The sequence below is a fragment of the Lacerta agilis genome, chromosome 12, assembly GCF_009819535.1.
Source record: "Lacerta agilis isolate rLacAgi1 chromosome 12, rLacAgi1.pri, whole genome shotgun sequence".
Classification (NCBI taxonomy): Eukaryota; Metazoa; Chordata; class Lepidosauria; order Squamata; family Lacertidae; genus Lacerta; species Lacerta agilis.
In genome coordinates, this window is record NC_046323.1 from 9,756,146 (window position 1) to 9,782,408 (window position 26,263).

At 43.1% G+C, this 26,263-nt stretch overlaps 1 protein-coding gene across 4 annotated transcripts in view; it reads left to right on the forward strand.

Moving 5' to 3' along the window:
* MYRIP (myosin VIIA and Rab interacting protein) overlaps positions 1-26,263 on the forward strand; it is a 143,508-nt gene that overhangs the window by 93,109 nt on the left and 24,136 nt on the right. For all 4 annotated transcript variants that reach the window (XM_033165238.1, XM_033165240.1, XM_033165239.1 and 1 more), the window contains 6 exons: positions 8,183-8,319; positions 11,726-11,809; positions 12,612-12,709; positions 13,833-13,913; positions 16,382-16,534; positions 25,745-25,922. In XM_033165238.1, the coding sequence (XP_033021129.1) occupies positions 8,183-8,319; positions 11,726-11,809; positions 12,612-12,709; positions 13,833-13,913; positions 16,382-16,534; positions 25,745-25,922 (731 nt within the window). The remainder of the gene's footprint in view (positions 1-8,182; positions 8,320-11,725; positions 11,810-12,611; positions 12,710-13,832; positions 13,914-16,381; positions 16,535-25,744; positions 25,923-26,263) is intronic.

Below are 26,263 nucleotides of genomic sequence, written 5' to 3' on the forward strand. Positions count from 1 at the left end.
GCTTTTCCTAAAGCCTAGCTTCTCCAGCGCTTGGTCGAGACACTGATTCCAGTTTCTCGCGGACTGTTTGAGACCATAAATGGAGCGGTGTAGCCTCCATACTAGACCTGGCCTGTCACCCTCAAAACCCGGAGGAGGTAGCATATAAATTTCCTCCTGCAGCGGTGCATTTAAGTAGGCGACATAAATATCAAAATGAGCAGCTTCTGCGCCTCTCTGCGCTGCTACAGCAAGGAGCAATCTCATTGTTTCACTACGGGACGTGGGTGCATAGACTTGTGAGTAATGCACTCCTGGCCTCTGGCTGAAACCTCTTGCCACCAATCTAGCCTTATATTGTGGCTCTCCACTTGCAGTGGGTTTCAATCTATAGACCCAGCGACAGCTCACAGCTTGCTGTCCAGCTGGCAGAGTTGTCAGCGTGAAAACTCCAAGAGATTTCATGGCACTAAGTTCTTTCTCCATTGCTTGTTGCCACTTGCTGGATTCTGCTTGAGGTAATCTCTGCACCTCAGCGAAACTTTCCGGTTCGCAGTGAGCAAAACCAGCCCAAACATTAGTGGCTTGGAACCTGTCAGGAGGTTTCCCCTTTGTAGTGCGCTTGGAACGCCGTGGCACCACCGGTGACTCGCCCCCTGACCCAGACGTGCTAGACTCAGCCTGGGAGTCCCTGGCGTCTGGTGAACCATCAAGCGACCTACTGCGCTTGCTATGTCCCCCTGGACTAGGCTTCCCAGTTGGGGACCTTGGAGACCTACCTCGCTTGCCTCTCCTAGCTACTTCTGGAGATGTGGGTGCACTCCTTGGTTCTGTCTTCACCTGTCTCTTTGGGATTGCCCCCTCTGACACTGCACCCTGGTCGTGTTTGGGAATGCGGCCCGAAACACCAGCAGGTTGACCACCTTCTGCACCACTAGCAGGTGTAACTGGCTGATCTTCATAGTCAAGATCGCTGAACGGATCTGTGAGCACCTCAGGATTTCCGTGAATCCTTTTCCAGCCTTGCTGCTCACAAAACTCAGCGCTCCTGCTGATTATGACTCGTGAACGATCGCCATCTGGGAAAGCAAATCTCCAGGCTTTCGAACCTGTCTCGTAGCCACAGAAAATCAACTTTTGCGATCTTGGACTGCCCTTTCTACGTAAATGTCTGGGGATAAGAACCCAAGCTTCTGCCCCGAAAGTCCGAAAATAGTGGACCTTGGGCTTCTTTCCATAAAGTAGAAAGTAGGGCGTGGTCCCTATCACGGAACTGTATGTCCTGTTAAGAGTGTGGCAGACAGTTCTCCAGGCTTCAGCCCAATAGCATCTTGGCAAGCCTGAGTCAAACAAGAGAGCATCTACTGCCTCCTGCATTGTTCTATTCCTCCTCTCAGAAACACCATTCTCTTGAGGAGAATAAGGAGCAGTTTTTTATGCTTGATACCTTTGGCACGAAAGAAATCCTGCAGCTTAGATGCAGTAAATTCTGTGCCTCGGTCTGTCTGAAACGCTTTCACGCGGGTTCCAAACTCCACCTCTACTGCTTTCACCCATTCTATAATCTCCTTCGCTGTTTGCCCCTTGTCTTTGAGCGTGAAAATCCATCCTGCTCGACTAAAATCATCAGTGAGACAAAGAACATAACGAGAATTACCCATGCTTGGCACCCCCATCGGACCACAGAGATCCGCATGCACAAGCTCGAAAGCTTGCTTGGTCACCCTATCAGACGATGGGTAGCTGCAAGAATGCACTTTGGCTCTTTTACAAGCTCTACAGTCTAGAAACTTGGAGCACTCCTTCATTTTACAACCATCAGTGCACTCTACCTGCTTGCGCACGTATTTCCAATTCACGTGCGAGAATCTGCGATGCCATAAATGCAAACACTGATCATGCGTGGGTAAGTTGGCATACTGAGCTTGAGTCTCCTCAGAGATGCCATTACTTGTTTCAGCACCCTGCGCCCTCTCTGTGGCGCTGTTGTCAGTTTCCAGCATATACACCCCATCATGGCCTTTCACCTGGACCAATTGTTTCCCATCTTTGGAGATGGTGCATACCTGGTTCCCAAAACTGACCAGATAACCTGCATTGTCTAAAGCTGAAACAGAAAGTAAACCAAATTTCATACCATCTAAAACATACACATCAATATCATCATTAAGACAAGGCATGAACATAACACCAGTTTTAGTAACAGGTCTTGTGGTTGAATCAGCCAGAGTGACTGCAGTTGCATCTTGGATCGGCCTGCAGTTCCGCAACTGGCTGCTAGGTGGCGCTAGATGTCTCCCCGCACCACTGTCTATTAACCAACGCAGCTTGGGGGTAGCAACTGTCTTTCCAACCAAAGCATATGCAGCTGCTTTGCAGTGGGCTCCAGCCCCTCCTCTGCTTGCTCTGGAAGGTCCTCTTCTCCCACGACGTGGTCTTCCTTTCATCTCCCGGTTGCCATGGAAACCATCTTTGAAGTCAGCCTGATCGCAGTCTGCCTGAAGATGGTTATCAGAATTGCATAGATAACAACGCTTAGCTGCAAAAGCTTTAACAGAGCTCTCAGCGTTTTCTCCACTCCTGGGCTTAGGCAAAAAGCAACCCCCCTTAACAGCTTTCCCTTTCTCTCTCTGCCTCCGGTCCTGTTCGTCCTGCAGCCTCCCAGTAACATAGTCCAGATTCAACTGGCTTGCAGGCATGGACTCCAGCGTTAGGGAAAGAGTCTCATAACTGGGGTCTAGTGAGCTCAAAAGGATATAGACCTTTTGTTCCTCTGAGAAAGGAACATTCAGCTGTCTCAACTTGTTGAAGAGTGCCAGCATTTTGGCCACATGTTGACGCACACAGCCTCCTTCTTGCAAACGTAACTCAAACAGCTGTCTAGTTGTATGAAGTTTGGCACCAGCTGACGTTCTTTGAAACACACGCTTAAGACACTCCCAAATTTGGTGGGCGTTAGTGGCAGCGTCTATGTGCACCATCAGCTCTTCCTCTATGCCCATGACTATGTGAGCAGTAGCCCTCTGGTCTTTCTTAAGTGCTGCAGCAGCTTCAGCAGCAGGGGCTTGAACTGGTGGGCTCTGAGTACAAGTCCAAAGATCTTTAGCAATCAGAAATATCTCCATTTTCTTGGCCCAATCTTGCCAATTCCTCCCATCCAACCTTGGAAAGGGTGGCACGAAACTCTCATGGGACTGCGCCATCTCCCCCCTGGGGCTTGAGGTAACTCACGTGGCTGCAAACTCAGCACTCGCCTCTCAGCTCCCAGCTCCGGAAAACGGCTTCTCTTCACCAGCGAGGTTTCCCTGCTTTGTGCCTCAAAAGCATGGCACAAAACAGTCCTCCAGCTGGGCTATCGGCTGCCGGCCCCGCAGACATGCAGACCTCCCGTCCTGGCAATCAATCTCCTCAGGATGCCTCGCCATCAAAGCGTAGCTTCTTGGCAATAAAGCAATTAAGCCATTAAGCCATAACCTGTTTTGGATAGTGTTGATATTGGGTCATAAAAACTTTGACCCAAGTAGTGCTGCTGGCCGGCACTGCAATCAATCACCTTTACGATCGTCTCCGACATCAATTGCGCCCAGGCACACTTCTGCTTCGCCCTTAGCGTTCTCCAGTTGCAGAGTTAAGCACAGCGTCACGATGGCTTTTTAGGTCTGCTTCTCCGTGGCGTCGTGAAATAACTTGACAGACGCCAGTGCTACTAAACTAAACTAGACTTTATTTAGTAGCACACACACACAAGTCCTCCAGACTTGAGCTGCATGCTTGCAGCAAACTAACATACAGCAGTAACACAAAACAATAAGGCAGAATGAATGCAGAGAAGGGGAAAGTGAAACCAAACCTCCCCTTTTTCTAGACAAAGGAAAGTGCCCGTATCACAGTGGGCAAGGCTAAACTCCCAGGATCAGAACGCCTCTTGCATCATTAACTCTATGATGCCCAGAAAACCTGACAATTCTTCAGGTGAGTTGGTTTTAAGTCATACATATAATTGTATGGCATACAGAGAATTGGTACACCTTGACCATGAAAATCTAGCTGACGGAGAATTATCGAAACAGGGCCTTGTCCTGGAATTTATTTCAAATGGAATTTGTTCCAATACCATAATAATAAAACTGTTTGAAGACTTTAAAACTGATCTCCCGCCTGGCCAGAGTTCTTGTGTTCTTTATTTTTGACTTCTGGATGTCACCAAGAACTCCAATTTCTACAGCATACATATAATTGTAGCAGTTGGGGGAGCTGCATATTTTTAATTTAAAGTGTTTGTGCTAACTAACTAAACAAATATGTGAAAACATAGATCTGCTAATATTTAATAGTTATTGTAGGCAGGTAACCTGAAAGCAATGTTCTCCTTTATTTATTCATGTCTACTTCATTTTTGGGGGGTGGGGGCAGGTCAGGCATGCAGAACATTTGCCAGCTTGATGTTCCAAATAATCTGTCATCTTCCAGATTTTAAATACTGTATAGCTGTTTTGTGGTGTATACCTGCTACAAAGTTGTGCTAGAAAGGTCCCTTAATCAAGTGCCCTGCACAGCAAAACAAAACATATGAGATAGGGCCGGTACATATTGTCTGCTCACTAAAGCACCATGATGGAGGGATGTCTAGTTTGTATGTCTCCTGACTGTGTGACATTAAGCATTGAAATGGGAATGGAAGAAAAGTCCTTGGAGGTGTACCCAAGAGTACTGGGGACCATGGATTAAGTCAAGACGACATGATATGAATGATTATTGAGGAGCATTCTGAAAGAGTAGCAGGCAACATCAGTGAAGGCCGGTTTTCACTGGGTTTTATAAGCAAAATGAGGAGAAACTGAACTTGGGGAACTGGAAACCATATATATTTAATTTTCCATTTGAAACACATTTACTCATTTTGTCTAGAAAGCTGTTCCTTCACAGGTGAGAAAACCGTAATGGGCAGATGTGTCTATTTTATGAAACTAGTGAAATTGAGGTCTTTTAGCACCTGGGACAAGACATCTTCCTTCCCTCTGGTATCAGCATTAGTTCAGCATCTAGCACTGCACCACCAAAGTGGAAAGACTGCAGCTAAAATACTGGTTTTCTGGCTTGCTCTTGGCAGGTTTTTGCAATGTTTCCAAAATCAGATGAATTATCGGATCACGGTTAGTGAAATGAATAGGGCTGTATGTTTGTCCTAGAACCTGAATATTCTCAGAATAATAAACTTGACTTTAAAATGATGAGCTGGGAGAATTAAACTTGTTGTATGTTTTGCTATATTTACAAATAAGCTTCTGATATAGGAGCATTTAAGGTTGATTCCGCTCACCCCTGTTCTCCAGGTTTCCTCTGCAGGCACGAGAGCTTAAAGGTTTTAAAAAAGAAACCTGAAATTCTTCTGAGTTTCTAAAGCATGGGTAGGCAAACTAAGGCCTGGGGGCTGTATCTGGCCCAATCGCCTTCTAAATCTGGCCCACAGACAGTCTGGGAATCAGCGTGTTTTTACATGAGTAGAATGTGTGCTTTTATTTAAAATACATCTCTGGGTTATTTGTTGGGGCACAGGAATTCGTTCACCCCCCCAAAAAAAATCTAGTCTGGCCCCCCACAAGGTCTGAGGGACAGTGGACTGGCTCCCTGCTGAAAAAGTTTAGGGTTAGCCCTTGAGTGCTTGCTTCATGCATTCCAAGTGTTTAACTAGCTTCCTAGGTCCAGTTCTATGATAAACCACTGTCCTCATTTTCTCCCCTGTTTTTGCTTTCTGAGGATGCTTCATTAAAATGGTGTTAGTATGAGCTGCTAGCATTGTCACTCTTCAGAGTTTCACTCCTTTCTCAGACTCTCTAGATATTACATTATTGATTGGGTGGGTGCGTTTCCTCTCTAACACACATGCATGCGTATTTGTACACTGAGGAATCACAGTCTGACATTTCACACGCTGCAGATGCCGAGGTCTGTTTTCGACTGCCGATAGCCTGGTGTAGGACAAGTATGTGATGGTAGATTTTTTTTTATGCACTACTGTGTTGGGATTTTTCAGTGAGTGGAAAATAGTGGAAGATATCAAAGAGCAAATGAATATAGCAGATGGAACAGAGCACTGAACAATGTCTGATGCCCAGGGATGATGCCTGAGCAGTGGTTTTTGAAGGGGAGGGGAGGTGTTATAAGCATACCATCTATTTTAATCTGTGAAATGTTGGAAGCTTGCAATGAATGTTGCCAGTATCTTCAGATTCTCATGAATATCTTTGTCTGTGGAGGCTGGTCCACTAGGGCAGTTGGGGCACAGCCCTTCCAAGGAGAATGTCAAGCAACTGTCACACACAAACAAACACACACCGCAAATCTCAAAGCCACACATTCTTTCCTGTCCCGCACACATATTTTATACTTCTTGCCTGGAAATGCCATCACTCACTTTTTAAGGAGAATCCAGACAATGTTATTGTCAACACATGTTGCACTCCAGTCTGCCTGAGCCATCCTATGTTCTTTTCCGGAGAAGATTTGTGGCCATTATTAAAATGCAACTGTGGCATCCATTGTGGTGCTGGTAAAGTGCTAAGAAGTCTTTTCAAGGTTTTCATACCTTGAATTAGTTGTTTCTTCATTGCAGTTTCTGCCTCTTTTACTGCTCAGTTTCAAGTGAGTGGCTTCGTCAGCCTGTAGGAAACCAGCCTCATATAACCAGCATGCATGAGTCTAATTCATGCATGAAGGGGTTAATGCCATAGAGTAAGCTGTTAATGCCAGGCTTAGCCTATGTCACCTCCTCTCACCTTGGAGGGAAATGGGCACCAGGTTCGACACCACTTCAATTCTGCACCAGGTTCTGGGCACCACTCAAGATTTAAGGCCAGGCTTGCTACCTACTCTTCTCATTTCAGAATGAAAGGCTTGTGTAGAAGCATCTCTCTCTCTTTCTCTCTTCCCTTACTTTTCTTGCCTCTACCCTCTTCCTTTGTGTGATCTCATCAGTTCATGGTTTGTAGTAACACTTTTGGGTTCGTTCATTTAATCAGTCAGTTTTTCAGTACTTGAATATGGACTGAATCATCACATGACACATAAACCTGATACTCAGTCACAATATTGCTTCTGTGGGGTTTTTTTTAAAAAACCACCTGTTAATAGGATTTGACTGAATAATTACTTTACATAACACAATCTATGGCCTTGGGATTTCAGGCTGCGAACAATTAATATGGCTGTCCTTGTAGTACGGAAACTAACAGAAAATAGCTATAGCCATTTTCCCCTTTAAAATGAGAGTGACAGTGTTCTTTAAATGAGCATTTGTATTTCATGGAGAGAATCGGCATACACTGCAATATAGGTAAGTGAAAGAAAATGATTCCATATATAGATCTGGAGGTGGAGTTTATTGAGTTTTCTACACACATTGAAAGGCTGCATTTGCAGAACACAGTTACTCGTGGTTTCCAAAATGCAGGTCATCATTAAAGGATTCTGAAACAAGCAGACTGTGTCCTTATTTCTCTTTTGAATGGGCCCTTTATTGTAATACTTTCTACGGGGATAGCTCCTCTCCCCCCTCCAAATCCTTTCTATACAGTAGGAATCAGGAGGGACATTTGTGACTTAACATGATGTTAAGAGGCTGAAAAGCTTTAGAAGATTCATCACAATCTGTTAGGGAATTCATGCAGAAAAGATACACAGATTTAGACTTAATGGTAGAAATTAATATATCAGAGAAATGTCAGATTAAAAACTCACCAGAAGCATAGCAAAGTGAATTTCAAAATTGTTTCCGATCACCAGAGGAAGGGGGGAGGGCCAGAGGAAGATGTGATCAAGATATCATGAATCCAATTGTTCCGTGGGCTCCATTGTTATAAAAATAATGTTTTCTCAAAACCTCTGCGAAACAGAGAGAAAAGAAGAATTCAAAGCACCTGAACAATGATTATAATTATTTGCTTGTGCAAACTTAAAACTATAATGTTATCTGTTGTAAGAGCATCAGAATGTGTTCAGTTTGCAGATTTGACAAATTACAACAAACAGCATGATAGAGAGCTAGGCTAAAACCAGGGGTGGTGGTTAGAGTTTATATATTTTACTTATTCCCCCCCCCCCCCAGCCCAGACCAGCCTTCCTAAAACTACTGATAAATTGATTTAAAATAAACCCCAGCTTGGTTCTAAATTTTCTGAAACCTATCTTTCTTCCTTTCTTCCAGACTTTTAAGAGCTCAGTCGCTGGAATGGTACTACAATAATGTGAAAAGCCGCTTCAAGCGTTTTGGAAGTGCTAAAGTCCTGAAGAATTTATACAGAAAACATCGGCTGGAGACCGGAGCTTGTTCTGACATACTAGGTATAGAGGCAATGTCTTGTGGCACCTTAAAGGCTAACAAATTTATTGTAGCATAAATGTTCATGGGCACAAGTCCACTTTATTACATCTGTGCATACATGGGTATGGAGGGCAGGAATGCAAAGTATAAATCTGTGAGAATTCTGTGTAAAGCTTATGAATATTTATTTTGCTTTTCTTAACAGCAATAACCGGTGGCATTATCCTCGTTTTCTTACGCTAGTTGCTACCTGTAGTGGGATTGTAAACTATTGCCTGCATTCAAGATTAAAGCAAATAGAATAAAAGTTATTGATTAGGTCTGATTTTATAAATTTCAAACTGGTGTTTCTATTTGAAATTCCTCTGCTGGAGAATGACAACTTTCAGGTCAGCAATAGGGGTATTCTGGGAGACTGAAATGTTCTTCCGCTATTGCAGTTTCTGATGTCAGATTTGTGTCTGTTTACAGGCAACTCTTAATTTGTGCTTGTTCGATGCATGCACAACTGTGCATGCTGTGTTTGACACCGGAAGAGGGTGGGACAAGGCAGGGTGGGCTTATGCCCACGATCACCCAGAACATAAACCCCACATAAATTGGGTGTGGGTGTGTTGCCTGTACTCATTTGTGTAGAGACCAGCCTGCTCAGTCTATGCAGAACAGCTTTGCTTGCAGGTGAGAGCATGTATCACATTGGAAGATGAGTGCAAACCTGATATTGTAGCTGACTTTAGAACCTGTAAGTGTTGCCTGAGTGTATACAGGGACAGAAGGTGCATCTAGGCTTGTTGCAGGATCTAGCCTCTCTGTTTATCTCTCTCTTATGTGTCCTGTTGCTGGTCACCAGCTGTTTTAAATTAGTGAGCTGTCTCTAGGCAAAGGTCGCTTTGCTATCCAAGGCCTGTGAGAGAAAAGTGTTATTGTCCAGGAAAATTGAAAATGCACTGGAGTGATTTTAGCTGTGAGCAGTATGGGGCATGATATAGTATCCTGTCACTTTCTCTTCTGGATCTGTCTTGTAGCAAGTTATTACTGGCTCTTGATATCAAGGCATGAATCTGTGTCCTAACAAAGCTGGGACAAATGCAGTTGTATCATAAGACTTGGCAATAAACAATGGGTTTTGTGGTGTGTTCTGGGTGGAAGCTAGAATTGTGCAAATATGTGTCAGTGGTTTCTGGTCTAAACAATGCTTATATATGTCCATTGTATAGCTGCACAGTAGTGTCCAGAAGATGAATGAACTAGTTGGGGTGGAAACTTACAGAAGCTTCCTTGAAATTCCTCAAGGATTTTTTGCCCATGGGTGCTGATGATGAAGATGTCATCAGTGTATTTCAGGAAAGGTAGAGGCATTTGAAAGCAGAGTTAAGGAAGAAGTGTGCATAATGTGAAGCCATGCAGGTGGTACCCATGGCAGTGCCATTGCCCAATAATTAGCAGGTACTGAAAAATTGCTATCAATTCTTAAGGGTGCCTCTATTTTAGCTTTGTTCTAATCCAATTAAAATCCTTACATCTAATTTTTAACCGACAATTATTATTATTATTGTTGCTTTTTGCAAGTACCATTCTTTATATGTTAGGTCATCTTAGCAAACTTCTGCTGGAACATTTTCCTCCTTTTGTATTAATTCACATCAAGGAATGTCTTTATGCATATGGAAAACATTATGTCGGTTAAAAACAAACAAACAAACAAACAAAAAAAGCATTGAAAGATCTCTGAGCCGAAGGTGGCAGAAACCTTGCAGTAAGAGGCTACTCATCATCTGTGCTTTCATACTGTAGACTGCCAACATAATGCAGCCCAGAGGTACCCTTGCTTCCAAGCAACTCTTGGAAGCAGCAGAGAACAGATAGAAATCAATCTGCCATCCATCATATTTATTAGTACAATTACAACAGAAACAAGGACCTCAATCTATTGTTTGTCTTTATATGAGCGTCGTCTGTAACCCAGGGGAAACCAACAGGGAGCCCTACAGAGGTTGTTGCAGTACAACTCCCATGATCCTTGATCGTCTGATCCCTGATCCAAAACATATGGAGGGGTACCATGTTGGCTACCCCTGATGTTGGCAATGAGAACACTAGCATGTCCAGAACCCCCTTTTGCTGCCTCCAAAGCACATTCGAGAATAAGCCTGAGCTCTCATTGCTGTGGAACTTCTGGCTTCTGACTGCACTGAACTGCAAAGTATCCTTTGTGTCTGGATAGAGCCCCTTCCAGGAAAGTGATGAACAGAAAAGGGGGAATCAAAGAGAAATAAAACATGAAAGTTTGAAATGATTTGGGGTGGTGGATGAGTATTCCTCTTTGGTCAGAGTAATTCAGGAACATCTAAATTGTACCAGCCTTCCTGTGTCTCCCCCACCCCTATCACCTCCCCAAAACTTCCTTTCAGTAACCTGCTCACAAATCACTCTGAAAAATCCATGTGGATTTCAGTCTCTGTGCTGCAGTACCTGCACTGCATTCCTCCATAAACTATGGTTATCTCTCTCTCTTGAGTCTGCTGGCTGCCCAACCACTCCTGATTCAAGCCACTGCCTGCAACAACAGTTTAGGCAGGGGGCTGCAGTTTGGGGAGAAGGGCTTGCAGGGGAAGAGCCACCTTCTTGTCCCAGGAACCAAGCCAATGCTGAGAGAGGAGGAATAAGGAAATGACAAATGATCCAAGAGCTGAGCAAGGCCGCCTCTTAGCTGCTTAGCATACTCTCCTCCTCTCCCATCAGGCACGATGGAAACATTGCTACTAATTCTATTATAATGTCCGTGGCAGAAAACCTGCTTATTAACCATACTGATAAAACATCATTTTACCCCTCAGGGTTTGTGAGAGCTTATATCGGCTTCAGAGAAACAACTCCCCTCTTTTTCCATCACTGGCAACTGTTGTTTGTCTCTTTCCACTGTGACTGTGAGATAGTCCTCTTGTTCCATTTGATACAGAAGCAGGATTAATTTTCCTTTTCTTATATGAAATGATGCCCTTTGAAATCTGTGATCTATTTCAAGTCCAAAATGTCACATTCAAAGCAAGTCCTCTGCACTGGCATTTCTGCATGCAACCTCTGCTTATTGTTAACTTCATAGTTCTCTCTCTTACTCCAGCAGCCATTGTCTGAATCCAGGGATTAGCCAGGTGTGATAATTTTTTTTCTCCTCTGGAAGAAATATTTCTGAAAAACAAAGCACAATAACTTCTTTTTAAAAATGATTTATTTTTCACCCACATGTCTTTTGTGTTAAGGATATTTCAACCCACCCACCCCCACCCTGTTTGCTTGTTTTTGTAATGGTGGTGCATTTAGAAATAACAGCCACATTCTAGAGGGAACCCTTTTCTTCTGAAGTTATATATGGCTTTAGTGAATGGCAGTGACAGTGACGATGACAATGATGTTCTTTTTGAGTAGAAGCAGGAAGCTTCTGTGAGGGAACGATAGAAAATGAAGGAAGCATTTGTGGCAGTGACTCTACTTTCTACAGACAGACAGAAGGTAATTACGTTCAAGAGTGCATGTGTTTTACTATAACTAAATTGCTGCAAATTGAGTTACTGGATGAAATGACCTGGACCATAGATGGATCTCCTCCATATGATAGTAGTGCCTAAAGATGAAAAAACTTAGGGCTCCTCCACGCACCCTGTCTGTTGTGCATTCATCCTAATATGCTTTCAGAATATTTATACATCTTCACACCAATCATTTGTTCACCCCCCACTTTTCACCCCGTACCTTTCCCCATTGCTTTCCTAACTTTGTGTATCTTTAAGTATACTTGTTGCACTAGGGCAGGTGTGGGGAACCTCTGGCCCTCCGGCTGTTGATGATCTGCAGCTCGCATCAGTCCCAGCAAACATGACCAATGGCCAGGGATGATGGGAGTTATAGCTCAACAACAGTGTCCTACTGACATATTTGTGGTATTCTATCCTCATATCTGTCTGTCATGACTGTAACAGGGGTTTTCCTCATATCCAATAGCCCCACAGCTGGAGTAGCTCAGACGTCGGATTGCTCTTCTTATATATCATATGTAAAGTGTTTATTTGCCTTCCTTTGTAGTCAATTGGAGTTATTTGCACTGCAAGCAAATTCTGTTTCCTACCTGAAACACAATGCAGTCTTATCTGCACAGACTGATAATTTTTGGAAGGGAAATGGTGAATGGATGTATTTTTCCTAGAAAGAGGGGGGTTCTGGAAAACAGGCATTTCTCGCCGCCGCCCCCCTTCCACTTCACTGCTCTCCTCCGTTCCATAAATTCTAAACATGCCTTAATGCATTCTTTGCTTAGGACACAGCATGATGGACACCCTTGCTGTGGCCCTGCGTGTTGCAGAAGAAGCAATAGAAGAAGCTATTTCTAAGGCAGAGATGTACGGAGACAGCTTGGTAAGAATATTGTAATTACATTATTTTGATAATGATATTTCCACACACCCCCCAAAAAAGATAGCTCCTGCTTAATTAGCAGGAGCAGCGTAGTCAGAGAACACTCTGATCTTCCCCATCATAGGATATTTCATTGCATTATTTAAAAGCTCTGCAGTGTAGTTATATCCTCATTATTGCACCAAGAAGGGGACACAAGTGGTGCTGTGGCCTAAACCACTGAGCCTCTGGGACTTGCTGATTTGAAAGGTTGGTGGTTCGAATCCCTGTGACGAGGTGAACTCCCGTTGCTCTGTCCCAGTTTCTGCCACCATAGCATTTCAAAAGCACACCAGTGCAAGTAGATAAATAGATACCACTGTGGTGGGAAGGTAAGTGGCATTTCTGTGCACTCTGGAACTCGTCGTGCTCCTCCATGTGCCAGAAGCAGTTTAGTCATGTTGGTCACATGATCCGGAAAGCTGTCTGTGGGCAAACGCTGGCTCCCTCAGCCTGAAAAGCGAGATGAGCAATGCATCCCATAGTCGCCTTTGACTGGACTTATCCATCCAGGGGTCCTTTACCTTTACCTTTTATTGCACCAAGAATGATGATAACAACTTACTTTTAAGTTTACCCCCCCCCCAAGCAACAGATTACCATCTAACGCACAATTCCCCCAGCCAACACACCTCTTCAAGTGCCACCATTGGCAGCTAGGCTTGGCAAGCTCTAGGCTTGCCTGAGTTTAGGAGATGGCAAAGGTGCTGGAGACTTTCCGCTGGCAACATTTCCTATTGCTTGTTTGGAGGGTTTGTGACTGGTTTGCCTAGTGATAGCATTATCTTCGATCAAACCAAAGGCTGATCTAGTCTGTTGTCATCTTTCCTACGACACCTAGCCAGATACATTTGGGAAGTCCAGAGTATGAAAGCAGTCGGTCCACTCCCTGTAACCTTTCCAGAGGTTATTAAAATTAGTCCTCCTAAGTTCTAACCACACAGAAATTAATGAAAGGAGCAAAGCAGAAGGGCCATGGTTTTTCTGAGCTTTGTCAACAGCTGTCAGTTTTTTCTTCATTGGCATTCTGTGCATTTTTAGAGTTGCTCTATGCAATACTTACCCATGCATGCCTTTTGTGCAGGACAAACAGAACGAAGCTTGTTACTTACGGGACCATAAAGAGGAGCTGATAGAAGAGCTTGCTACCACCATTGTCCAGAAGGTATGACTCAAGACTTCACTACTAGGTGATTTGACTACTAGGAATGATAACGTATAGAAACTTTTGAACAGTAATCTGTATGTTTGTAGAATTTTCTAGCCATCATGCCAGCATTTTTTTTTAATGTAATCCTAGGCATGGAAGGTGGAAGTTTTCATCAGGGCAACAATGCCTGGGGAAGTGAGTTTTGACACTTGCCTCTCCAGCCATGATCCCAACAATAAAGCACCCCATCTCTCTAAAGTTAGCTTGGGGGGGGGGGCTCCCATTGGCCCTAACTCTAGCTTTGTGGCAACATTAATTAGGATCACAGCTTCAGAAGGAATGGTTAAGCTACACTCCCCACACGCTGGTGTCCCAGTGAAAAATCGCCCCCACCCCACAGGTTGGAATACATTTCTTAAAAAAAAAACCCTGACATGGCTCCTTGCCATGCAATTAATGTAACTTATAATTTGATCCACAGTTGTAGAATACTTGGGACAAGTCAGACTGAACACAGGCTGGAGCCTACTTGAAAACTTACTCTGTGGCAGTATGGGCAGCAAACCAAAAAACCCCAACATTTTTCTCTGCCTCCATTGCACCAGCAAGCAGCCATCCAGCAGAGCTGTTTTGAGTGGTCAGGGGTCTTCTATACTCTGGAGGGGAAATTCAACTACTCAGCAGCCCCCTTTGAACAATTTGCTCTGCACTTTGCTGACAAAATCACTCGGATTCGTTCCAACTTGGATGCTATAGTTGACGCTGGTCAAGTGGATGTAACTTTGGCCCCTGACTGTCCAATGATAATGGATGGGTCCCCCTCCCCCCAATTTGCACAGCCCAAGGATGTGGACCAGATTCCTGAAAATATGAGAGCTACCAAAGGCATGCTAGATCTTTGTCCTTCCTGGCTTATTAAAAAAGGCCAGTGGGGGACTGGCTGAGTGGATCAAGGGAGTGCTCCATGCCTCCTTACAGCAAGACAAGGTTCCAGCAAGCCATGTGGTGGTTCTAGGAGTTGCTTCCCCTGTCATAAGCCTGACTACTTAAAGCTGCAGTAGTCAGAATAAAAAGAATTCTGTTACAACTCCATAGCTCACTCTCCTCTAATGGAAATCTCCTTTACATAGTAAACTACAGTGTAAAGAATAGCTTTTGCTCAGAACTTTACACCACTCAGGAGGGGTTATGTTGTGCTATTTGTTAGGCAAACGGGTTTTCCTCACCTCACCCCATTATTCTGCCCAATGGTATGATGGTGGTGCTTGTGGGTTGTTGTTGTTTTTTTGCACAAGTTGGTGTATCTATTTGATTACTTTCACCCCCATGTTCTGATAGTAAAAAAAAAACCTATTTACCTCTCTTGTCGTTTACACTGGGGACAACCAGTTTATTTCGTACTGTAGGATCCCTCCATTTGCTAGAACCTATTATTAGTTCAGAGTGTATTTTGCTGTTTCCCTAACCTCTTCATGGGCTGTTTGGTTCTATATATGAAATCAGTGCTGCATTGCAGTAAGGGCTTATAGCTGTGTAGATCAACATGCACTTGGATTTAGTAAGGCAGTATAGATGAAACCCAGTGAGAAATGTATCACTCAGCAGAGGGTTATGTCTCTTCATTGCATGTGAAAACAACAGTCTTCTCTTAACAAGAGAAAGCATGGGGGAAATACCAGTTTCTTAAACTGCTTCTTCGTTCTCTTTCCCCAGGTAAAATGCAATATGTCATAGAGCACCATGATCTCTATTACATGTAAACTGAAGTGCTGTGGGTCTGCTAAGCTAGGGCCAGAGAAAAGCACTGAACAGGCTGTGCTAATAGCCCTCCTTTATTTATATCATTCACATAACTTCAGTACCTTTAATACTTCTTTAAAATGCCTCTACTAGATATGTTTTAGTGGCTAAAGGCTTGTCCACACTTCTGCTTGTCCCTCTGCTTTGCCCCCAGGGAAAACCCTCTCTTTCCTGCTGAATCAGAGCAAATGTCAATTGGGTTTCCCATGGATTGATGTTTGCTCCAATTCAGCAGTAAAGAGCAGGTTTTCCGGGGGAAAGCGGTCAGGCAAACGGAACCCAGACTTTCTAGGCACCACTTCCTATGTTTTGCTAATTCTCTGTATGCACTGTGAGGTTAATTTCTAGAAGGATAAGATTTTTCAATGCAAATAGAAGTACGTGTGTGTGTCTGTGTGTCTGTGTGTCTGTCTGTCTGTCTGTGTGTCTGTCTGTCTGTGTGTCTATAACACCCTGTTGTTATAATTCACTCTTGGGCTTTTTATAAGTACAGTGAATTCAGATAACAGAACTGCAGACAACCAGCACAAACATCAACCTTTCGGGAGCTAGAGAAAAAGAAGAAACCATGTTTAGGCTTCTGTCTCACATCTTGATGACTCAGTCCCAAGTCAGTTTGGTATGGCTCCCGTGGCAATGCTCTGCACTGAACCCTTCCTTGTTTCCTTTTCGATGTGCTGCAGATCATAAGGAAGCAGAAAACCAAACGTGAGCAGGTGGAAGCTGGTTTCGAATGGCCGCAGTCCAGGAGCAGCAGCGGCCTCACATCTGCTACTGTCTCAGATCAGAGCATGCTGACTTTCCCGGGGAGTCGCAGGGGATCGTACACATTATGGGTGAGCTACCAGATCCGACCCATCACACTTTGCTCAGCTGCTTGAAAGCTGATACATAGGAACAAGGAAGGTACATGGATGCTGGGATGTCAAGTAATATAACTATAGGAATCTGGAATCAGAACTTAAGAGCTGTTTCATACAAAGGGTAGTGAACTGGGTCCCGATTTTGCTCATAAACCAACAGTCAAACCACTGGAAACAACAGAATTGGACAGGAGTACTTAATGCCAAAGAAAGCCGAGCAGCACTGGAAGCCTTTGTGTTCGTAGCTGAGGATATAGATTTTTACTGGCATCAAGCCTCAATTTGGCTTTGAGAACAGTGAGGCTTAGTGTAAAGCACTTCCACTTTGCGAGCTGATGTGTTGTTGCACTCCCTTTTCTCAGAACTTAAGGTGTCAGTTCAACATTCAATTTAAAATGCTGGCTTTTAAAATTGCTTCTTTGCTGTCTTTCCCCAGGTAAATTTAACAACCGCTTATATATCATGTTATATTTAAGACTGTTCCTACATCCCCTGGGTTCTTTTCTCAGCAGAAAGCCTTTATAGCCTGCTAGACGGTTGCAGAAAATCTGACAAACAGCAGTAAAGTGTGATGTGATGCAGGATTGGCAAGGGGAAAGCAAAATAAAAGGAAGTCTTTTGTGTATTTTATGTTGACAAAAAATAATAATAATGACTAAATACTTTCACAGTCCCTCATGTTTATTTATAAATGGCAAAATGTATAACCCATGCTTCCTCCTCCAAACTGAGATTGCAGTTGACCCTTTCTTCGCCAGAGAACAAGTTTGTCTTATAAACTGGCTACACCACAGCAATGCCACAAAACATGGTGCGCTATGTGGACATTTCAGTAACACTGTTATCACTGGCAGATAATTGTTTAGACTCCATTGAACGTAGCAGGACAAAGTACAGCTGTTCTGATAACTTTTGCCTCTTTCGGCCATTCATGGCAGGGAGGGGTGAAAAGCAAACTCTCCACAGAATGGGGAGACTGGTGGAAGAATTTTGGTAAAATGTTCAGAGGGTAGCTCAGAGGGCACTGAAGGCTTATCTTAAGAATAAATGTTAGGGGTGTGGATGTTCTTTCTTTTCACTTTTTATAAAACTAGCATAAGAACATGAAAAGTGCTCTGCTGGCCCAAAGTCCATCTAGTCCAGTATCTTGTTCTCACAGTGTCTAAGCAGGTGCTTGTGAGAAGCCCACAAACAGCATAAGGGTACGACAGCAGTCTCCCCACTTGTGATTTCCAGCAAAAGATCCTAAGCATTTGCTTTTTCTCATGTAAATGGGACTTACTTCCACATAGTTCTACAGAACTTTGTTCCGTGCACGTGACTTTGCACGTTTGATGGAGACCGTTTATTCCTTCTGTCTACAACCCTCTTGTTAAGTAGCCCATGGTATAAATCAGGGGTGGCCAACTCCTAAGAGACTGTGATCTACTTACAGAGTTAAAAACTGGCAGTGATCTACCCCTTTTTGGGGGGGGGGGTTCAGGTCAAGGTTGTTGAGCTTTTTTGGGGGGAGGAGGAAAGCCCCGTTTTTTAGGCATTAAGGTCAAAGTTGTTATTGAGCTTTTTTTAGGGAGAAGGAAATCCCTGTTTTTAGGTGGTGCAGGGGAGCCAAAGTTGTTGAGCTTCTTTGGGGGAGCCAGTGATCTGCCAGTGATCTACCACAGACGTCCAGTGATCTACTGGTAGATCTCCATCTACCTGTTGGACGTGCCTGGTATAAATGATATGTGGCATAGCTCAGTTGGTAGGACATCTCAGGGTTGAGGGTTTGAGCCCCACATTGGGCAAAATGATCCCTGCATTGCAGGGGGTTGGACTAGATGACCTGCATAGTCTCTGCCAGCTATACAATTCCATAAGGAGAGAAATAAAAAGAGCCAGTGTAATATAGTGGTAAAATGTCAGACTAGGACCTGAGAAATCAGGGTTTAAATCCCTGCTCAGTCATGAAGTTCACTGGGTGGCCTTGGGCCTGTCAGTGCCTCTCAGCATAATTTACAGGGCTGTTGTAGGGATTAAATGAAGAGTGGGAGAATGATGTACACCACCTTGAGCCACCCCCGCCCCCTTTCCCCTTTTTTGCTCCTCTGCTTTCCTCGGGAAAACTCGCTCTTTAACTCTGAATCGGAACAAATAGCAATTTGGATTTCCTGTGGGTTGATGTTTGCTCCGATTCAGCAGTATAGAACAGGTTTTCGCCTGGAAAGTGCCGTGTGGGGTGGGGGAATGTATGCATCTGTGTCTAGGAATGCGGCACAAAAGGAAGTCTGGATGAGCCCTCAGACCAGGGTTTCCCAAACTTGGGTCTCCAGCTGTTTTTGGATTACATCCCATCATCCCTGACCACTGGTCCTGCTAGCTAGGGATGGTGGGAGTTGTAGTCCAAAAACAGCTGGAGACCCAAGTTTGAAAAACACTGCCTTAGACGTAACAGCTAATGGAAAGCCAGAAGGTTATGAAATGGCAGGAACATGGCAGAGAAAAATCAACGATCTGCAGGGGAAAGCCTTGATCTTCATAGGCCAAAAGAAGAAACAAGGCATGTTGTCAGTTTCTCCTACTCAAGCTTCAGTGTGTATTTATTTATTTCCGTGAAACAGCATGTTATCTCCGCTCATTGTCAGAGATCTTAAAACTTTTAAGGCTTAATTTAAAATCTGTGATAACTGGAGCCTGCTGTACTGAAGTATTTAGCAAGGTATTTTTAGTTCTGTGCATTTGTGTGGTTTTCACATAAAAGCATGTTGTTTTTTTAAAAAGGAAGCCTATAGGCTTTTTCTGTCAAAGAAGCAGGGAATATGCTCTGATTAGCTGTGATGGGTGCTGTTCTGAGTGCAACACATCAAGAGGGAGCAGGAATGGAAACTGAAGGACTTTTAAAAGCACAGCCGAGGACAGCAAGTGAGGAAACAAAAGCAAACCTAGTATTGTTAACAAGGGAAGTGCTGATTTGAAGGATGTGCCGAGCTGGTGTGTGATATTTAGTTTCACTGGAGCATAAGGTCAAGTTTGGACCTGCATATTAAGGTGGTACTCCAGTGAACACCTGGTGACAACTTCTTTCTGTGAATATGGTATACTTTTATGACTGAGATCAAGTGATCTTAACATCTGTCCTGCCAACCGTGGAGCATCCGATTCTTCTGGATTCACTAGTTCAGTCATTATTGCAAATTTTAACTGCCCCATTTACCACTGCAAAATAATTTCAATAACACAATTCCTTGGTGTTTTGCAAAGCATAACTAATCATCATTAAGAAGCACTTAGCAGTCTTCTGTTGACAGAGGTTACGTACATAGGTATAAAACGTTACACACGATTCGCACTGAGAGGTCGATCCTCTTCAAAACGCTCTGCCAATTAAAGCGTCAAATGTGCTGTTCAGAAATGGAAAACACCCCAATAAGCCTGCATTTAATTCTGCCCTTGCATCACAGTCCACAAATGAGTTCAGCCGAACTACTTGGTTGTAAGCTGATTAATGCCAACAGAGAAGTAGGCTTAAACATCAGCTTAGTTTAATTGCAGGGTGCTCAGATACATTACAGTATATGGGTTTATTGGGGGGCAGGATTTAAAATTAAGCAAATAAGCATTTTCAGATTTGAGTTGTAATACCATATGCATGAGATATTATGCAGAAGAACACCTGTCCATCTGCATTTAAAAGCAGAGACCAGACCTCAAGCAGAAGCTTGTCCATAAACAATATATTTGTTCCAAACATTTATTTTCAATTGGAAACATACCTTTAGATTTTTTTTCATGAATAATTTTTAGTTTACAAATAACTGCACGCTGAGTTACCAGAACTTTATTAGCATTTGATGTGCAAGCTATATTCATTAGCTGTGACTTCACACATAGGCTCCAGTGCTTCTAACCCTGACATCACACACTAACTTAGCATGAAAAATTCTGTTGAGCCATTTACATTAATGGCTATTTTAGTGCTATTGACTATGGAACAGAAACAAATATTCACAGCAAAGCCTGAATTCACAATGTGCATGCTGTGAATTCAGATGTGAATATTTGTAAATAGAAAGTAATATTTCAGTTATACGTGCACATTTTAAAAGCATGATTAGTTTCAGCCTTGCTTGGTTTCCATGGAATTAGAATTTTAACCAATGAGACTGAAGGTGGATAAAATGCGGCAAATACGTTGCTATTAAAATGTATGAAAATCAAATGTTTGTGCCACGTTGTGCTCCTTGGAGGAAATCTGTGATATAAATGCAATATTTTAGTACAGCATTCCAAGCTATTAATTTTTTAACTGATCTAGTTACACTAATGTCAAACATTGCTGCCACAGAGTTTATAGATATAGAAAAAGGGGGAAAAAGAGTATTCTCCAGAAAGGAGTGCTAAACTGCTGCCTGGGAGATTGTTCTTCAGATCTCTGCTCATCAGTGGAGTCTTCTTCTATAACATTTTCCTTGTCAGAATAGAATGTATTTTGAAATACTTGAAATCAATATCATTTTGGCTGCAAAGACATAGACCATGAAGAAATGGAATGTTATCATCAGCCTCATCCATGCAGTGTGCATTTCATCATTGCCCCCAACTCATGCTTTTATTAACAGGGAGATTAATGTGTCTGGGGGCGGTGCTAGTCTCTCCTAAACCACTGAGCCTCTTGGGCTTCCTGATCAGAAGGTCGGCGGTTCGAATCCCCACAACAGAGTGAGTTCCCATTGCTCTGTCCCAGCTGCTGCCAACCTAGCAGTTCGAAAGCATGCCAGTGCAAGTAGATAAATAGGTACTGCTGTGGCGGGAAGGTAACCAGCGTTTCCGTGCGCTCTTGTCACGATCCTCCGTGTAGCAGTTGCAGTTTAGTCATGCTGGTCACATAACCCGGAAAGCTGTCTGTGAACAAATGCCGGCTCCCTCATGTTCGAGCCCCATGTTGGGCAGAAGAGTCCTACATTGCAGGAGATTGGGCTTGGTGACCCTCAGGTTCCCTTCCAAGGCTATGATTCTATGTACTAATCTACTGATTAATTTTCAGGAGAACTGAATGCAAGTTTGGAGAAATGAGAATGAGGGCGAAAACAGAATAGATAATTCCATTTATAGCAGTAGTCAAATGCACAAATGGTTGCCTAGTAATGTTTGTCTACTTGTTTCACCTTATTTCTGTCTAGCAATACTCAAAATATTTTTACTTTCTTTTTCTTTTTTGTCTTGGGCAGGTCCACTGTGACTCCGCTGGCATAGATTATAAATAGCTTGCATGGTGGGGGGGGGGGGGAGTAATTTATTTGCTTCTGCTGCCACCTGCTGAGGTAGCTTTTCACTGCAGTGAACACTGAAATAAATGAATTCAGAGGAAATTGTTTGCAGAGTAGTTTGTGGGTAGATAATATTTTAGTTTTCTTACAAATTTAGAAAATATTTCCTGCAGATACCATATAAGTAATCCACTTCCTGACTTTTTAAAAATATCTTAAATTGTAATTCTGCCAAGAATAGCAGTACTGCAGATGTCGCAGTATCCACCCCCATCGTCCAGCCCAGACACTGAGGTCCAGTGCCGAGGGCCTTCTGGCGGTTTCCTCACTGCGAGAAGTGAGGTTACAGGGAACCAGGCAGAGGGCCTTCTCGGTAGTGGCGCCTGCCCTGTAGAACGCCCACCCAGCAGATGTCAAGGCAATAAGCAACTATTTTACTTTTAAAAGACAACTGAAGGCGGCCCTGTTTGATGCTGTGTTTTTTAAATATTCGGTTGAAAGCCGCCCAGAGTAGCTGGGAAAACCCAGCCAGGTGGGCGGGGTATAAATAACAAATTATTATTATTATTATTAATATTATTATTATTATTATTATTTCAGCAGTAGTTCTATTTTTTGGCTGAAACAGACAAACAAACTGCATCTTACAGTTTGTTATATAAATTATAAAGAGGCTGTGGTTTAGACTGATCTTCAGATAATCTGTTTTTGCTAGATCTTTATTGCACTACGTAGACTTTAATTTGCTTGAAACAATTTTCAAACAACGGGCAAGTAGAACAGGCAAGGAATGCGCCCCTCCCCTCTAACAGCCCCCCCCCTTTAAAGTCTGTTCCGAAAGGTTGAGGAATAACATGGCAGATCGTGCAGGAAGCTTGTGGGGAGGGGTTGAATTGGCAAAAATAGCCTCCCTCCCCATTCCACCTATGGGAGTCTCCACTAGATCGAAGAATCTTCGGCCAGCAGAGGGACACCATTGGATAAAATCCATGATATATACTCAAAACTTGTCAAAAATGTTTTGGAAGTGAAGCAGGCACACTGGAACCTTAAATAAATGCTTATTTGTTTTCTCCTGCTGCCAGCTGACGGGGGCCTAGTTTTAGCATTAGCTTTTCAGCGCCAGCCATCCTAATATCTTACGTTTTCAAGCTTAAAGTTGCCTGTGGGTTACGTATCCTGTGAGGGCACAGAGAAATGCACCCTTAAGGCTACTTGCATTGAAAATCCCTGGCGGGTTTAGCTGGCTCAAATTGCAACCTTCTCTGGAGGGCTGCAGAATGAGGTGTGGTAGAGATAATGTTAACTGGCATTTCCCAAGTGCAACATTTAATTGAGCAAAAGCAGCTTCAATTGGCCTGCGCTTTACATTAGGTCACCTGGAGGCAATTTGCTCATGATTGTGTGGCCGTTGGCTATCCAGTGTGTCAGAACTAATAGAAATGTATTTCGGTTACCCTCCAACAATCATTAACCTCCGTTTCTTTCAAGTTCCCCTACTGTCACTATTCACCAACTGCATTTCTGCAGATGTCTTGTAACTGCCCCAAGCAATCAGGTATCTTTGCAGGGGCCATAGCCACTGGGGTGTGGGTGGGTGTGGTGTCATTGGAGAATCTGTCTCTCCCAATAATACCCTATGCTTCTTTCCAAAGTGTTCAATTTTAATTAAACAGTGTCTCTCTGTTCTTTTACAGGGGCAGAGGCAGTATTAAGGGGAAATGTTATACAGTAGCTCAGCAAGAACTAACTTGCTTCAGTGTGAAATGTAACTTTATGCTATCAAAATTGATTAACTTTATTACAGTGCTTGGGTTTAGATATTATATTTATTACTGGTTGTTTTTGTTGTTGACTTACCAAAGCCCACCGTTGCCGCTACCACAAAAATGTAGCTTTATCACTTTCCCCACCTTTTTTCGCAAACCTATCCTGTGATCCTGTGCATGGTTACTCAGAAGTACCTAATTGTCACGAAGTTCAATGAAACTTACTCCCAGCTGTGCACGCATAAAATTTCAGGCATATTTAAGGGATAAGTTTGACCTACCACAAAATGTTGCAGTGGGGGGGAGGGTGTCCCCTCTTCAGAGTTCTAGCCATTCCATTGCATTAAACCCACCCCCACCCCCAAGCAGTCTGATACAGTAAGCCTTCAACATACACATGGGTTAATTTTCTGGGATCATGCTTAAAGCCAAAATTGTGTATGGTCAAAACCCACTTGGTTCAGTGGCGGGTGGGATTGGCAACAGCATCCCCCCCCCCCCCCCGAGATAAAATTTGCGTAGGTTCCTCATTGAGCAAACCACCCATTGAATGAGAGCTTCAGGTAGTCTTCCGGGCAGAATGAAAATAATTAGCAGTTAACTGCCTCACATTAAATGATTGTCTGAATAAGACTTGGAAATAACCGAACTGTTAGCAAAAGAGCACTCTCAGAAGTCAAATGTTGTAGCTAAATGCCTACCTTTTAAGAGGCCTGAATGCCTCAAGCTGCAATGCCTCTCTAGCAAATTCAGCCCTTTCCCCTCCTTCTATTTTCTTCCTACAGTATATTGAACATGATTGATTGCTTTCCTTTATGTCTACTGCTTTCTCACTTACTAGTGCTTGCACCAGTGATTCTGACTTTTAACAATTTCAATTACCCTTTGGGTTATCAGAATAAAACACAATCTGATTATCTAGCCTAAACCCCCAAGCAAAACTGACATCAGCAGTGAGAAATAGCCTTACAAGGGCTTTTTGAGGATGCAATCAGCACCATCTCTTCTAAATCTCTCCAGGAACATGGAGTAAATGGAACTGTGGAGAGAACGTGGCGTGGGGGGGGGGGAGTGATGTGGGTTGATTTGGCAGGAAAATAATATTCAGCTGCTTCTGACAATTTCTTTGCATTCAAATGCTGACATAATCATTTTGAGCATGGCAAATATAATTGCTTTCCTTTCAGTTTTGTATAACTTCCTTCTTTCTTTAAGAACTTTTACCTACCACAAGAGGGGACAGTGCTCTTGTGCTCAAATCCAGACCCTCCAGTTGTCCCTGGGGACAGTTTCAGATTTACAGAACCCATCCCAGATTCTGATTTGACCCCAGAATGTCCCACTTTTCCTTAGGACGTCCTTATTTTCATCGAGAAAATGTTGGAGGGTATGGTAGGATGCCCGTATTTTCATCAGAGAAATGGTGGGCATGGAGTTATGTGACCCCCCCCCCCACAAGCCATTGAGATAAGTAACTCTACAACCTTTAGAAGGTATCTGAAGGCAGCCCCATATACAGAAGTTGTTTTTTAATGCTTAATGTTTTATTATGTTTTAATATATGTTAGAAGATTTCCAGAGTGGCTGGGGCAACCCAGTCAGACGGATGGGGTGTAAATAATAATAAAATTATTATTATTAGTAGTAGTAGTAGTAGTAGTAGTAGTAGTATTAGTATTAGTATTATTATTATGGAATATGAAGTCCCTATTTAATTCAACTTATGGGGATGAAAGGGAAGATAGGAGGAGGCTGTGTGTGCTGATTATGATCAGAATGAACAACTACTTCATTAGAAAATACTGAAATATAAAGCAGCAACACTGAGGCCATGTCAAGGGAAGAGATGTCTTCTATCTGTTTGGGAAAGCATAAAGTGGTACAGTCCTGAAAGAAGTTTAGTTATCTTGTGGGTTTGTTTTCTGTTAATTACTATTCCATATATAATGACATGACCTTAGTAATTAACTCGCATGCATTTCTGAAAAGGAATTAGCAATGGAAGGATTAAAGATTTTACCTCTTGATATGGAAGTAACGAAATTCTGTTCTCTTTCCCTTCAGTGATTTGCACTTATCTCAGTGCTACTCTTGCAAGTAACTAACATTTAACATCTCCATAGCTGGCTTCTGCTAAATATATCGTTCTCCATATTTCCCCTTAACAGCGGTCTCAGTCCGCATTCTCTCTGACCAACGAAGATGCATCAGGCAGAGACAGGAACCGCGCATCTTCTGTGCCCGAATCTCTCTGGAGACAACCCAAAGGCCCGAGCGGAAAGCAGAAAGAGGACAGGCTTTCTGCATTGCCCAGCTGGAAGAGCGTGGACCAACTAAACGAACCAAGTAAAGCACTATGATACCTGCATAACATTTCTGTGTTCTGTGTGAAAGTAGCTACTTCTCCCTAAGATTTTAGGCTGAACCCAAGAAGAAGAACTTCTTAAAGGGGTACAATAAAGGAACAGTCGCCCACAAACTGCTTGAACGGGTTGTTACTCTTGAAACTTCTGTTCCTAATAACCACCCATCTTTGATTAAGAAGAAAAAATATAGTAATTCGGCAAAAGATCGTGACTCGCTGACCTATTTCACATGACACAGGAAGCCAAACTTTGGCTTAGCAAAGACTCTGCAAACATGCAGCCACGTGCCAAGGCAAAACCTTAGCTTGGTGTAACAGTAAA